Genomic DNA, 14,895 nt, shown 5'->3' with positions numbered 1-14,895 from the left:
CGTTGCCTTAGTAATCCTAGCCTTTTGTCCCGCTCAGCAAATGCAGCCGTAATCGGTAATTGAATCTAGATCTTAGGTTATAAGGTAGCAAACTTGTATTAAAGTTGTTGACAATGCTCAGCCAAAGCATTTCTTGGAAAGGTCATCGGGCAGCACCCCTCAGCTGATGGCTGGGTGGGGTCGCATGAATTCCTTGCTAAAAGATGATTAAAATTCAGTTCTGATGTAGAAATATTTCTCCCTCCCTGCAGGACAGGAAGATTATGATAGATTACGGCCTCTCAGCTACCCACAGACCGATGTGTTCCTTGTCTGTTTCTCAGTGGTCTCTCCCTCCTCATTTGAAAATGTGAAAGAAAAGGTGGGTCATTTTTTTGTTGTTGTCGTTCAGTTTCTGCTCAAGCTCCCAGAGAAGTTTTATCTGGCAGACCAGGAGGGATTGACAGGTGCCAGTCAATTACGTGTGTAGAACAGCTACAAGTCAAGGCAGTTGTGGGGATTGGGGTACAGTCACATGGGGTTCCAGTTGAGGCCCCCCCGGAAAACCTCCCAAGCTGGGGGACTAACTAGTCTTTTGTGCCTTGCTCTAGTGGGTACCTGAAATCACTCATCATTGTCCAAAGACTCCTTTCCTGCTTGTTGGGACCCAAATTGATCTCCGGGATGACCCCTCCACTATCGAGAAACTTGCCAAGAACAAACAGAAGCCCATCACTCCGGAGACCGCCGAAAAGCTGGCTCGTGACCTGAAGGCGGTCAAATACGTGGAGTGTTCTGCGCTCACACAGGTGAGAATCGATTGGGGCCACCATGCGCCCATCCGTTTTGCGATGCAGCGATCGATAAAAGATTTCGAGGGCATGTCTTTTGCGTGGACTTGTTCCCCTGTAAACTATCCCCGCCTGGGCTTCCAAATACCTAGGGAGAAAGAAGGAAAGTTCCAGGGTTAGAGACTACCAGAGGCGAACCGCATTTTAAGTGGGGAGGATCCGATATTGAGGGGTTGGCGTTTTTGTGGATGTGGGGGGATAAGGGCGTGAAGGAAGGTGAGTAAAGTTCCGTCTGTTACCTGTTAAACGGTCTCGTGCGTGTTAGGTACAAGCTTGTCTTTAAAACAGGACTTAATGACGTGGGATGACCAAGATGTAATCCAGGCACACGTTTGAGCCCGGAACTTAAGTCCGTGCCCAACGGACCGCACGTTTTCCCTCTCAAAAGCCAGATCTTTTCTGGATATACTTGCTAGGTTAAAAACAATTCTGTTTTGGAGGTCAGGGCGTGAAGGGAGAAGCGCAAATCCGTGTTGGGGATTCTGTTTCTGCTCCTCAGCTGTCTCTCCCAAACATACCCCGCCTAAAGCTTCTGTACCCAGGCATTGGTTTTGCATGCCCCTGTGTTGTGTTCCCGGGCAGCCAGGCTGTCCTGTTCCCTTCTCTTTTTGGCAAAATTTCCCCTGCTTCTTACATTGCCTTGGAACTTTATTGAATTGCACTCTCCCAAATGCGCTGCACACAGTAAGTGCTCAATAAATACTGTTGATGATGTGTTGAATTGCACTCTCCCAGGTGCGCTGCACACAGTAAGTGCTCAATAAATACTATTGGTGATGATTTCACTTGGAGTTGCTCAGTAGTGGGAACACTTGTGGAAAGAGCGAAAGGCAATTAATTGTGGAATGGATAATATTGCATTCTCTCAAGTGCTCTGCACGTAGTAAGTGCTCAATAAATGCCATCGATGATGGTGACGACGATGATAGCTCTTGGAGTTGCTCAGTAGTGGGGGCACTTGTGAAAAGAGCAGAAGGCAATCAATCAATCAATCGCGGAATGGCAACCGTACCTTAGTTGTAGAAGGTGTAGTGAAAATATTGGGAAGATGCTGTGCCGTCACGTTCCAGTTGTAGGTTTAATCCCTTCTCCTGCGTTATTTCAAGTCCTCTTGGATCATGGAGGGATTGATGCCATAATTAAACTGATCAACAGAAAACCAGTACTCTGTCACTTGTGCCGTGATGGGTTGGTGAGTGTGCTGAGTTGCTGCCCTTTCCTGGGTTGGGATGGACGGGAGTAATAATAATTGGGGTATTTGTTAAGCACTTACTGTGTGACAGGCTCTGTACTAAGCACTGGGGTGGATACAAACCAATTGGGTTGAACACAGTCCTTGTCCCATATGGGGCCCATTCAGTTGTATTTATTGAGCTCTTACTGTGTTCAGAGCACTGTACTAAGCGCTTTGGCGAGTACAATATAACAGACACATTCCCTGCGCACAACGAGTTTACGTTCTAGAGGGGGGAGACAGACAATTTAATATAAATAAATTACAGCTATGTACGCACATGCAGTGGGGCTGGGAGGGGAGATGAATTCATTTTTATTCCATTGTATTTATTGAGCACTCTTTGTGCAGAGCACTGTACTAAGCGCTTAGGAGGTACAAGTCAGCAACGTATAGATGAAGGGAGCAAGTCAGCGTGATGCAGAAGGGAGTGGGAGAAGAGGAAAGGGGGCTTAGTCAGGGAAGGCCTCTTGGAGGAGATGGGCCTTCAGTAAGACTTTGAAGCCGGGGAGAGTAATTGTTGGATGCAGGTAAGATAATTGAGGCCCAGAGGTGAAGTGTCTTAGGAGAAAAGTGGCAGAGCCAGGATTAGAACCCAAGTCCTTCTGATTTTCCAGGCCCGTGCTCTATCCACTAGGGCATGCTGCTTCTTCTAAGTAGCAGACTTGGTGTTTTTTCCCTGTCTTCCCTGTGCAACTGAGTACCTAAGTGTAGTTTTCCAGGTCATTATTGGTTTATGGGTCTCTAATGTTGATTCTGGTTAGAGAATATATTCTAGGAAGGTGTCCCGTAATCTTAAGGCCATTTTGCTGTGTGGTCACGGTTGGTATCGGTAGCAGTCATGTTGGAGAAGCAGCAGAGCATGGGGGAGAAAGCTGGAGTCCCTTGCCTTCTGTCTGACCACGGGCAAGTCATTTAACTTCTTTGTACCTTAGTTTCTGTAGCTTTCAAATCGCGATGAAATACCTATTCTCCTTCCCCTTAGTCTGTGAGTTCCATGTGGGCCAGGCACTTTGTCTGATCTGATTACCTTGTAGCCATCCTTAGTGGTTAATACAGTGTTTGACACATAGCAAGCGCATAACAAATGCTACACATTTTGAAAAAAAAAAAAAAACTTGCCTGTAGGGCATGGGTCAGTCCCTTTTTAATAAGATATTTTGTCTAAACTAGTCGACCGAATTTCTTTTCATTTTTTCTTGACATTTCTGTAACCAGATAGCTGGTATGCCTTAAACTGGTTTGTTCCTGGGCACTGGTAGTTGGCATTGTTTCTGCAGATGGTTGTTTTCGGGGGCTGTGCTGACCACCTCTGGGCACAGTAGAGGCGCGATCAGAAAGTAGCACTGGGCCCATTTTAGGCCTGCCAGATTCGGGCCACCTTGCCCCTTCCCTCAATCAATCAACGATATTTGAGCGCTTATGTGCAGAGCACTGTCCGGTGCACTTGGGAGAATACAGCAGAATTAGCAGAACCGTCCCCTGCCCATAATGGTCCTACAATCTCCTCCTTCAGTCTCCTACAATCTCTCCTGGAAGTGGAAGCAGTCAGACAACAGACACGGTCTACAGAGGTGAAGTTTTGGAGTTTTATTAGAGTATTTTATATTTTAGACTCTTGGGCCAAATTTGTGAAATCCTGTTGAGCTTTGATATACAGGTGATTAAACAAAAATCCTTAATAGGTACATTTTCCTTGCCATAAGGCTCTGAGATGGCAGTGGAAAGTTGTAAGGAGCGATCACAACTTTCCCTTATCCTTTTTTTCCTTGGCTCCTCCACTCGGGTCCTCCTTTTGTCATCCCTCTATCCCCCTGCCTTCCACACAAAGGGCTTCTAAACACAAAGTCGTGGTTGAAGCAGGGTGAATTCCCAGTTCCTTCGGAGATCTGAACTTTGTTTTTCCTCTGCATTATGGTTAACTGAATAAGCTAATTTCCCCTTTTAAGGATGCCTCCAACTTTAGCTCACCTTTCTTTTTCTACTTTGTTGCCTTTTAACCTCTATATTCTATTCAACCCTCTTTTTTCCTCCCACCTTCCCTTTCACTGAGCATTTTGTTCAGAGAAAGGCTTGGAGGTAAATTAAGTTGTCTTTTGTCAGTGCTTGTTCTAAAGGAGGCTTTTTTTTAAAAAAAAAAAAAAAAACCCTAAACTATCAGTGGTATTTACTGAGTGCTTACTCTGGGAAGAGCACTTGGAAAAGAGCAGCGTGACTCAGTTGAAAGAGCACTGGGAGTCAGGACCTGGGTTCTAATCCAGTTGCCTGCTCTGTGACCTTGGACAAGTCACTTAACTTCTCCATGCCTCAGTTTCCTCATCTGTCAGAAGGGAATTCAGTCCCTGCTCTCCCTCCTACTTAGACTGTGTGCCCCAGGTGGGGCGGGGATCGGGCCCAACCTGATTAACCTGGGTCTGCCCCAGGATTTAGAACAGTGCTTGACACATAATAATAATAATAATAATAATAATAATAATAATAATAATAATAATAATGTTGGTATTTGTTAAGCGCTTACTATGTGCAAAGCACTTTTCTAAGCGCTGGGGGGAATACAAGGAGATGAGGTTGTCCCATGTGGGGCTCACAGTCTTAATCCCCATTTTACAGATGAGGGAACTCAGGCACAGAGAAGTGAAGTGACTTGCCCAAGGTCACACAGCAGACATGTGGGAGAGTCAGCGTTTGACAAATACAATAACAATGATAAGGATAAAAAAGATATAGTACAGTTAGTTGGCCTGATTCCACCCCTCAAGGAGCTTCCGGTCTAGTAGAGGAGAGGGCACAAAAATCAATTCCAGGTAGGAGGAAGCAATTGATTATAAAGATATGTATGTAAGAGAGCTTGGGTGATTGGAAGGGGAGGGATGGGGCAGGGGTCAGAGTTCCAAAGTGCTGCATTGGCAGTTGAGTGGGAATGGGATGGGAAGATGAGAGGCGAATCAGGGAAGGCCTCCTTAAACTAGCAGGGTCCGACCTGCAGGTCTTGGGAAATGGGTCGCGTTGGCACAGAGCTGAGCTCTGTGGAGTTTGGATTGGGTCAATCAATCAATCGATCGTATTTATTGAGCGCTTACTGTGTGCAGAGCACTGTACTAAGCGCTTGGGAAGTACAAGTTGTGTCCAGGTGGGCACCCCAGCCCTTTTCTGTTGGGAAGGATTTGGGCTGCAGCACGGCAGCTTAGGCACGGCTGCTCATCTTGGCTGCCACCCCTGCAAGCGGACCCTGACGCTCACTTCTGGCCTGGCCAGGGTACTCGGATACAGGACTCCAGGTCCCGAGCCTCGGTTCGCTCTCCTTTCCCTCCCTCCCTCCCTCCCTCCCTCCCTCCCTCCCTCCCTCCCTCCCTCCCTCCTTCCTTCCTTCCTTCCTTCCTTCCTTCCTTCCTTCCTTCCTTCCTTCCTTCCTTCCATCACCAGATGCTTAAAGGTGCCTGGCTGCTAAGGGAAATGGAGCGGAGGCCTTACCTGTTGTCGAGTGGGAAGTTTTTGTGCCGCTTTAACTTCTGCTTGCCAACGGTTTTGCCCTTGAAGGGTTTGGAGAGAGAGAGGCTATTTGGGGATCGGGAAGGGGTCTCGTAGTTTTGAGGTCAGTTTTGCTTGGGACCAAGGTGGCTGGGCTCTGAAGAAAGTGAATAAAACTCTTGGGGGCCAGGGGGACATGTAAATCCATTCCTCATATATGCAACTTCACTGTAGAAAATTTAGGTGAGTTGCAGCTGAAGCCCAGGTGTGCGGCTTCAAGTCGGCCCTTTCATCCAAATTTCTGGGTAGCGGCTGTAGATCTGAGAAAAATATTTCCGTCCAGTGCAAGCTTTGAGCTCTGACCTCCCAACCCCGGACTGCAGGCTTTAATGTTGAAACTCACTCTGGTGCCTTTCTTTCTGCCTTATAATTTGGCGGGTAATTTTATCGACTGTAGTAACATTTCTGAATAACTGAAGTTTGGGCTGTTTCTAGAGTCTGCTTTACTGCATTTCTTAGTGGTCTCCACTTAACGTGTCGGGGGGTTTCTTTGGGAAAGATCGGTTGACTTGGAAAATTTGTGCTTCCTTTGACACTAGAAACAAACAGCCTATCCATCAGTTGGTTGTTTCTAGCCTTCAGTTATTCAGGGGCTGAATTCACAGTAGCTGGAAGTTGTAATTAGCCCGGGAATTGTTTGTTACTCAACTACTTACTACCTTTGATAGAGGTAAAATGAGTCCCCAGGGGAATTTATCATATTGAGAGGTGCTTAATTACACCTAAGGTGCGTTTGTATACCAGGCCTCCTTTACACTCTGCCACTTGGAACCATTTTATCTGAAATGGTCTCAGCAACTACTTACTACTTTTGATACAGGTAAAATGAGTCCCCAGGGGAATTTATCATATTGAGAGGTGCTTAATTACACCTCAGGTGCGTTTGTACACCAGGCCTCCTTTACACTCTGCCACTTGGAACCATTTTATCTGAAATGGTCTCAGCAACTACTTACTACTTTTGATACAGGTAAAATGAGTCCCCAGGGGAATTTACCATATTGAGAGGTGCTTAATTACACCTAAGGTGCGTTTGTACACCAGGCCTCCTTTACACTCTGCCACTTGGAACCATTTTACCTGAAATGGTCTCAGCGATTCCCCTCGTGTGAAAGTCGCGCTTCTTTCTGCGTTTGCCCCTTCCGTGTTAAATCAGTCTTCCAACGGAAAACCATTCTCCTGCCATCACCCGCCCTGTTCAATTTCGTTACGTAATTTCGGAGCCCTAAACGGTCTGTGAGCCTCTCTTCATAGAAACTGAGGAAAAGCCCCGCTTCGTGGCTTCTCTGAGCTCAGCCCCTTTTAACCCTGAGTGCTGTTTGTACCTGCTTATCTCTTTCTAATCCTCTAACCTGGCTGCTGTTCTCTTCCCTCCCCTCTGTCTTGTAGAGAGGTCTGAAGAATGTGTTCGATGAGGCTATCCTAGCTGCCCTCGAGCCTCCGGAAACTCAGCCCAAAAGGAAGTGCTGTATATTCTAAACTGTTCTCTCCTTCCCCTCTTTGCCGCTGCTTCCTGCCCCAGTACTGTAGACTCTCCATTTGAAACACAAAAAAAGAATAAAACCATCCTGTTTGAAAGCCTCTGCGTCTTTTTACTCAACTCCCCCCCACTAGAGCAGCCTCTGTATTAGTTTCCTGGTTGGCGATCTAGCCGAGCGAAACGTTGTTGTCCAACTCGCTACCCTTTAGGTTGCTAGATGCTCAGAGCTTTATGGTTTGGTTCCTGGAAAAGAGGCTTGGGTGTGTCACAAAGCATCCCCCACCCCCCCAGCAAGAGGAAAGAAACAGAAAACCTAACTCTCGAGCTCTTTATTTCCAGCTGGGAGAATTAATGCCCGCTTCTCATTTTCTACCCGTGACTCTGTTGTTAATTGTATTTGCATGACAAACCTGCATTGAAAAGGTGACCTGCAAGTAATGCTGTAATGTGAAGGATTCTTTTTCTGGTTCTCATTTGTGCAGTGAGACTTTGTGTTGCTATTGCTTTGGCTGTGTGTGCTGCGGTGGAATATTGGTCCTAACACCCCGGTGTGGGGGAGCAGGAAGTGTTGATGTATCTGCTACTGCTTTACGAAAGCGTTTGTTAAACTGACTTTTAAGAACACCAGTGGAACTCCATTTTAAACGGTTGAATTAAGGTTTGTTGATGTCGACGCTGTGATGCCGCTGCCTTTCTATTTTTGCGCTTCTGGTTCTGTTGTTGTGAGGGAAAATATCCAATTGTAGTTTCCTTTAAAGTTTGGAAATTAAAAGAATGGCACTTGTTTGTATAAAAGCCTGGTTGAAGCTTTATTCCTGTCGCACCGACTGGCTTCATTTTTTTTTTTTTCTGTCTTTTGAGGTGGGGAGTGTGTGTGTGTGTGTGTGTGTGTGTGTGTGTGTGTGTGTGTGTGTGTGTGTGTTTGAGAGATTGTATGTGTACAAAATTCTCACCTCTCTTCTCTGTGTTTCTTGGACTCACCCACGCCCAGCTTCTGACTTGTCCCTGGCTGTTTCTAATGTGTGGTATTTATTAGAAGGGGGACGACTCACTCCGAGCTAAATCTAATGTGATAAATCTTTTGCGGTGGCTGAATTCATCTTCGCTCGATCGCCGCCCCCACCCCCTGGCCGGGACCCCCTGAGCTCTCTGGTCCGGGTCCACGTCCAGCTGTTTCATCGGAATACAGCACCACCGCACTCCCTCGTTTGTACGGGAAATGTTTGAGCCGCCCATTACAAAACCCACATTGACGGAGCAAATGACACACGTGCTTGTTTGCTTCTCGGGGCGTAGTGGTCTGCAAACAGCATTCTCAAAGCATCACTGTTCCTTCTGAATCTCCGCTCCGGGACTGCGGAGCCTTACCATACACCGGTTGGACACGGACGGTTACTTCCCTGAGATTCTGGGTGGTGCCACTGCGTTACGATTCTCTGTTCACCGATTTTGGTGGCTTAATTTTTTTTTTTTCTCCCTGTCCCCCTCCCAACCCAATCATCGTTATTATTATTCTTCATTTTGCTTAATTCTTATTATGCAGAAAATCAGACCGGCCCTTTTTTCTCTTTGCCCCCTTTCAGAAAGGCCTAAAGAATGTATTTGACGAGGCGATATTGGCTGCCCTGGAGCCTCCGGAACCGAAGAAGAGTCGCAGGTGTGTGCTGCTATGAACGTCTCTCCAGAGTCCCCTCTGCAAAGCTGGTGTCGGCATCCTACTAAAAGCAATGTCTAAATCAAAACTAAAGATTCAAAATTAAAATTCGTTTTTTGCAATAATGACAAATGCCCTGCACCCACCCCACACTCCTAGAAGTTCATTGGTTCCCCACTCTCCCCCTCCCCACCAACTTGGTATGCTAGTTAATTTTGAGTAATTATGTATTGTCAGGAATATCTGATCAGTACTAGTTTTTTTTATTTTGTTTACTGTTCTAAGGTTTTCGTCTTTTTTTTTTTTTGGTTTGTGTAAAAGCACGGCATGCTCTTCATGACTCTGTAACAGACTAATTCTAGGCTCATTTATTGAAGCTACTCTACAGGGCCAACCTGGCAAGTAACCTTTTGGGGGGAGGGCAGGGGGGATTTTTTTTCTGTTGTCATTTAATCCATTAGCGAATGGATTTCCTTCGTGCGGGGTGGCGATGGAGATGTATTTCAATTCCCAGACCTGGTTCAGAAAAGATATTCCCCATGTGGTGCTCTGTAGGAAGGAGTGTAGAAAATATTAAGCGAAACTCCCTTTAAAAAGTTGTCTCTCTCCACCTCCTAAAAAGACCCAGTGTTCAATTAAACCACTGGTTGTAGGTGGCTTACGTCCTGCCCCACCTATCCATCTTGCAAGGGTGAACTATCTCCCGAGACTGTGCTTTTAAGGAAATCGTTTTGGCAACTGCTGATTCTTGCGATGAATTTTTCACCTCTTCATCGATGTCTGAATAAAACCACTGCAGCTCTCCAATACGCCAAATAGGTTCTAGTAAAAAACAAAACGAAACAAAGAAAAAAAAACTAAAACCAACCGCCCCCGCTTTACTTCGCAATGGACTTGCCGTGATGGAGAATAAAATATTGGCCGTGACATACCTATGGAACCTGGGTGTGTGGAAGCCAGATTAGCAGAGAAGATAGGAATGAGTGCCATGGCCCGTGTCCTCTGGCAAACGAGGGGGGCCCAAAGGGGGCAAGAAGCTACTTCATTAGGAAGCGAGGGCGAGGAGGTGAGGGAGAGTTTTTGCGAAACCACAGTGACCAGCCATGGGAATTCCCTCTCTCTACATTTTTGCATATAAGAAAAAAAAAAAAAAGAAAAGCCCCATTCGTGACTAGTACTGTACAGATCCTGAAAATTTTTAGTGCGGACTCCAGTGTTACTTGGGATTTTACTGAAAGGTTTTTCGGTTGGCAGTTTCTGCTTTAAAAAAATAAAAAAAATTTAAAAAAAATTAGGAAATCTTTCCATCTTCCCAAATCCTAATTTACTTCGTTCCATTAGTATTGAAACGATGCTTTTTCATATCTCCATTCTTTGTATATGCATTCTTTTCAAATGTATTAAACACGGAATACCTTCACAAGCCCGCCTGAGGGTAATTATTTCCCCCCCGCCTTTCCCCTTTCAGGTGGTATGAAGACTCAGAAAGTTGACTGACTTGGAGACTAGTTTCCAGTTTTGATTAGTTTGGAAAGGTTAAAAATTGCATTTTTTATGGTATTGAAGTGCTTACTGTGTGTCAAGCACTGTTCCAAGAGTGCTGTAGGTAGATATAAGATAATTAGGACCCACATGGGGCACAGTTTAGGAGGAAAAACAGGCATTGAGTCCCCATAGTACAGTTGAGGAAACGGAGGCATAGAGAAGCCAAGTGACTTACCCAAGGTCCTACAGCATACAAGTGGCATAGGTGAAAGTAGAACCCAAGTCCTCTAACTTCGAGCTCTGTGTTTTTTCTGTTAGGCCACGCTGCTTCCCTAATTTAATAGCCGGAGGGCCAAAATGCACTTTTTTAATGGCATTTATTAAGCGCTTACTACGTGCAAAGCACTGTTCTAAGCGCTGCGGAGGATACAAGGTGATCAGGTTGTCCCATGGGGGGCTCACAGTCTTAATCCCCATTTTACAGATGAGGGAACTAAGGCCCAGAGAAGTTGTGACTTGCCCAAAGTCACACAGCTGACAAGTGGCGGAGCCGGGATTTGAACCCATGACCTCTGACTCCAAAGCCCGGGCTCTTACCACTGAACCACGCCGCTTCTGTTGATTTCACTTGAAATCAAGCCAGTAGTGGTTTTGAAATCAAAAACAGTGGTTGTTCAAAGGAGCCAGCCCCACTGTTGGGTAGGGACCGTCTCTATATGTTGCCAACTTGTACTTCCCAAGCGCTTAGTACACTGCTCTGCACACAGTAAGCGCTCAATAAATATTGAATGAATGAATAAATACGATTGAATGAATGAATGATCCTCCTCTGTCAGAGATTCTGCAAAACCCAACTGGAAACCAGGATTTTTATTCCATTTTACCCATGGGGGATTGGTTTATAACCTAAGGGTATTGAGAGCTTTTTATTCCATTTTACCTATGGGGGATTGGTTTATAACCTAAGGGTATCAAATGAGCGTTGCCTTTCCGCGCCCGCTGGTTAGGAAATCTCTGCTCTCTTCCTATCACTTAGGTCTCATTTCCTAGCAGTGAAGGGTAGTGAGAAGCATCGCCTCTGGTATTAAAAACTCCCTTCCCTTTTTAATACAACTTTGGTGGAGGGCCAAGAATTCTTTCTTACACTAGAGCGAGAGACACCCCAGTTAACTTTATTTGTAAGGAGGAAAACATTAAAGACTGCCACATCGTGGGGGACTGGTTTCAGGAAGCCTTGTGGAAAGATGTAGCTTCTGGTACTGAAGAAGGATGATTGCAGAGTTCTGGCGCGGGTACTGGCCATGGTCATCGTTAAGCACGGGCCGACTTAATTTTCCGATATCGAGCGGTGAATCTCTTGGCCCGCTGTGCTGTCGATGATCTCGTGGAGACAGGGTAATTCCCTTCTGTTAAGGGCCCCTGTCTGTCTCTCGATTTGGTTTGACGCTCTCTTTTTATACAAATACAGGGAAACATCTTCTGACTTCGATTGAGACCCCGAGTTATTTGTGTGCGCAAGAGTGTCATTCATTCATTCAATCGTATTTATTGAGCGCTTACTGTGTGCAGAGCACTGTACTAAGCGCTTGGGAAGTACAAGTTGGCAACATATTCGTTCATTCATTCAATCGTATTTATTGAGCGCTTACTGTGTGCAGAGCACCGTACTAAGCGCTTGGGAAATTCAAGTTGGCAACATTACACTCACTGAGATCCACTCGCTTTGCAGGGAAAGGGAGGCGGGGTTCCATGTTCCAGCGTGCTGGGCGTTGCCTTGGCCTTAAGAACGGGGTACTCCCTGCTTGTGTTAATAATTGGGATATTTAAAGTGCTTACCATGTGTCAAACACTATGAAGTGCTGCAGTAGATACAAGACCTTTCTCGCACGTGGGAGAACAGGTACTGAATCTAAGCACTTGGGTAGAAATAAATCCCCATCCCATGTAGGGTTCCCAGTCAGAGGAGGATTAAATCCCCATTTTTGTCTAGGAGGAACAGAGAAGATAAGTAACTTGTTCAAGGTCACACAGCAAGCGACAGAGCCAGGTTGAGAACCCTGGTCCTCTTCCTCTGAGGCCCATGTTCTTTGCGCTAAGCCACGCCGTGCAGCGTGGCTCAGTGGAAAGAGCCCGGGCTTTGGAGTCAGAGGTCGTGGGTTCAAATCCCGGCTCTGCCAATTGCCAGCTGTGTGACTTGGGGCAAGTCACTTAATTTCTCTGTGCCTCAGTTCCCTCATCTGTAAAATGGGGATTAAAACTGTGAGCCCCCATGGGACAACCTGATCACCTTATAACTGCCCCCAGTGCTTAGAACAGTGCTTTGCACGTAGTAAGCGCTTAATAAATGCCATTATTATTATTATTATTATTATTATTATTATAATTATTTGGGCCCTTCAATTTACCTGTTTGAAACAGAGCATGTGTATCACGGCAGTCTTTCCTTCGTGAACCTACTGCTGGCTGCTCACTTTGTCATGACTCGCCTAATGCTAGTTCTGCATCTGCAGTTCCTTGGTACTCCTTGACAGAAGCAGGCTTCTAAAATTCCCTATTGTGTGACAGGAAAATCTGATTTTTTTTTCTTCACAAGGGAAGGAGGTTCTGCTCAATATCCGTGATATTTTAAGCATCTCATTTTTGTCCTCTTAAATAGGAAGACAGGAAGCTGATCATCTTCTAGAACCATAAGATCCAGTTGGAAACATTAAAAATCAAATCTTTTTCCTTCAAATGGATCCTTTTAGGCATTGAATGCATAGACAGAAAACCTTCCAAGGGGGACTTTTCTTTAGAGGATTGTTCTCAAATGCATTACCCATTGATGTCTCAACAAAAGATCTTCCAAAGAGTTAGCTCCTAAGGGCGATCCAACAGTGTCTACCAATTTTTATATAAGCTAATTTGAAATTTTCAGATACCTGAAGTGCGTGATTTACTTCTGTTGCTCTTTTATTTTTACAACTAGTCTCAGGGCAAGCCCCCAGGGGACAGATACACTGCCTTATTGACAAGCTAATGCCATCCCTCTTTTTAAAACATGGTATTTTTGAAGCGCTTTTTAAAAATGATATTTATTAAGGGCTTACTTTGTGCAAAGTGTTGAGGAGGTTACAAGGTGATCAGGTTGTCCCACGGGGGGTTCACAGTCTTAATCCCCATTTTACAGATGAAGGAACTGAGGCCCAGAGAAGTGAAGTGACTTGCCCAGTCACACAGCTGACAGTTGGCAGAGCTGGGATTTGAACCCATGACCTCTGACTCCAAAGCCCATGCTCTTTTTCATTCATTCATTCAATTGTATTTATTGAGCACTTACTGTGTGCAGAGCACTGTACTAAGTGCTTGGAAACTACAATTCAGCAATTGAGAGACAATCCCTGCGCACACAGAGCTTACCGTCTAGAAGGGGGAAGACAGACATAAAGCAAGGAAACAGGCATCAATATAAATAAGTAAAATTATAGATACATATACATCAAAACAAGTATACAGGCATCAATATAAATAAAATTATAGATACATATACATCATCATCATCAATCATTTATTGAGCACTTACTGTGTGCAGAGCACTGTACTAAGCGCTTGGGAAGTACAAATTGGCGACATATAGAGACAGTCCCTACCCAACAGTGGGCTCACAGTCTAAAAGGGGGAGACAAAGCCAAACATACTAACAAAATAAAATAAATAGAATAGATATGTACAAGTAAAATAAATGGAGTAATAAATATGTACAAACATATACATATATACAGGTGCTGTGGGGAAGGGAAGGAGGTAAGATGGGGGGGATGGAGAGGGGGACAAGGGGGAGAGGAAGGAAGGGGCTCAGTCTGGGAAGGCCTCCTGCAGGAGGTGAGCTCTCAGTAGGGCCTTGAAGGGAGGAAGAAAGCTAGCTTGGCGGATGGGCAGAGGGAGGGCATTTCAGGCCCGGGGGATCAAAACAAGTATACAGGCATCAATATAAATAAGTAGAATTATACATATATACCTAAATGCGTAAGTGCTGTGTGGTGGGGGAAGAGCAAAGGGAGTGAGTTGAGGTGATGCGGATGGGAGGGGGAGCGGAGGAAAAGGGGGGCTTAGTCTGGGAAGGCCTCTTGGGGGAGGTGAGTTTTCAGTAGGGCTTTGAAGGGGGGAAGAGCGATCTTTTGGCGGATTTGAGGAGGGAGAGCATTCCGGGACAGAGGTAGGACGTGGGACGGGCGAGATCGAGGCACGGCGAGAAGGTTAGCACCAGAAGAGCGGAGTGTGCAGGCTGGGCGTGAGCCCAGCCCTGAACGAAGTGCTGGGAACTAGACCTAGCTGAGCACTTGTCTCACAGCAGGTCTCTTTCCACTGAGCCATGCTGCTTTGTGCCAGGCACTGTAATAATAATAATGATGGCATTTATTAAGCGCTTACTATGTGCAAAGCACTGTTCTAAGCGCTGGACTGAGCTCTGGGGTAGATACAAGGTTGGACACAGCCCCTGTCTCACAAAGGGCTCACAGTCTTAATCCCCATTTTACAGATGTGGTCACTTAGGGACAGAGAAGTGAAGTGACTTGCCCGCGTGGCTCAGTGGAAAGAGCACGGGCTTTGGAGTCAGAGGTCATGGGTTCAAATTCCGGCTCCGCCAGTTGTCAGCTGTGTGACTTTGGGCAAGTTAATAATAATAATAATAATAATGGCATTT

The 14,895-nt window shown here is 45.6% G+C and overlaps 1 protein-coding gene across 2 annotated transcripts in view; it reads left to right on the top strand.

Annotated features, from left to right (window-relative positions):
• The window catches only part of CDC42 (cell division cycle 42), a 62,439-nt gene extending 52,290 nt beyond the window's left edge, over positions 1-10,149 (top strand). Inside the window, exons 4-6 of one of the 2 annotated variants that reach the window (XM_038746263.1) lie at positions 252-361; positions 591-788; positions 8,656-10,149. In XM_038746263.1, the coding sequence (XP_038602191.1) occupies positions 252-361; positions 591-788; positions 8,656-8,745 (398 nt within the window). In that variant the 3' untranslated portion in view covers positions 8,746-10,149. Of the gene's footprint in view, positions 1-251; positions 362-590; positions 789-6,981; positions 7,863-8,655 lie in introns of those variants that run through there. The other variant, XM_038746264.1, reaches the window with a different exon arrangement.
• The last annotated feature ends 4,746 nt before the right edge of the window (positions 10,150-14,895 follow it).

This window comes from Tachyglossus aculeatus, chromosome 5 (assembly GCF_015852505.1).
Source record: "Tachyglossus aculeatus isolate mTacAcu1 chromosome 5, mTacAcu1.pri, whole genome shotgun sequence".
NCBI classification, from domain to species: domain Eukaryota; kingdom Metazoa; phylum Chordata; class Mammalia; order Monotremata; family Tachyglossidae; genus Tachyglossus; species Tachyglossus aculeatus.
The sequence above is the reverse complement of the archived record's forward strand: the minus strand, read 5'-3'. Positions and strand labels throughout refer to the sequence as shown.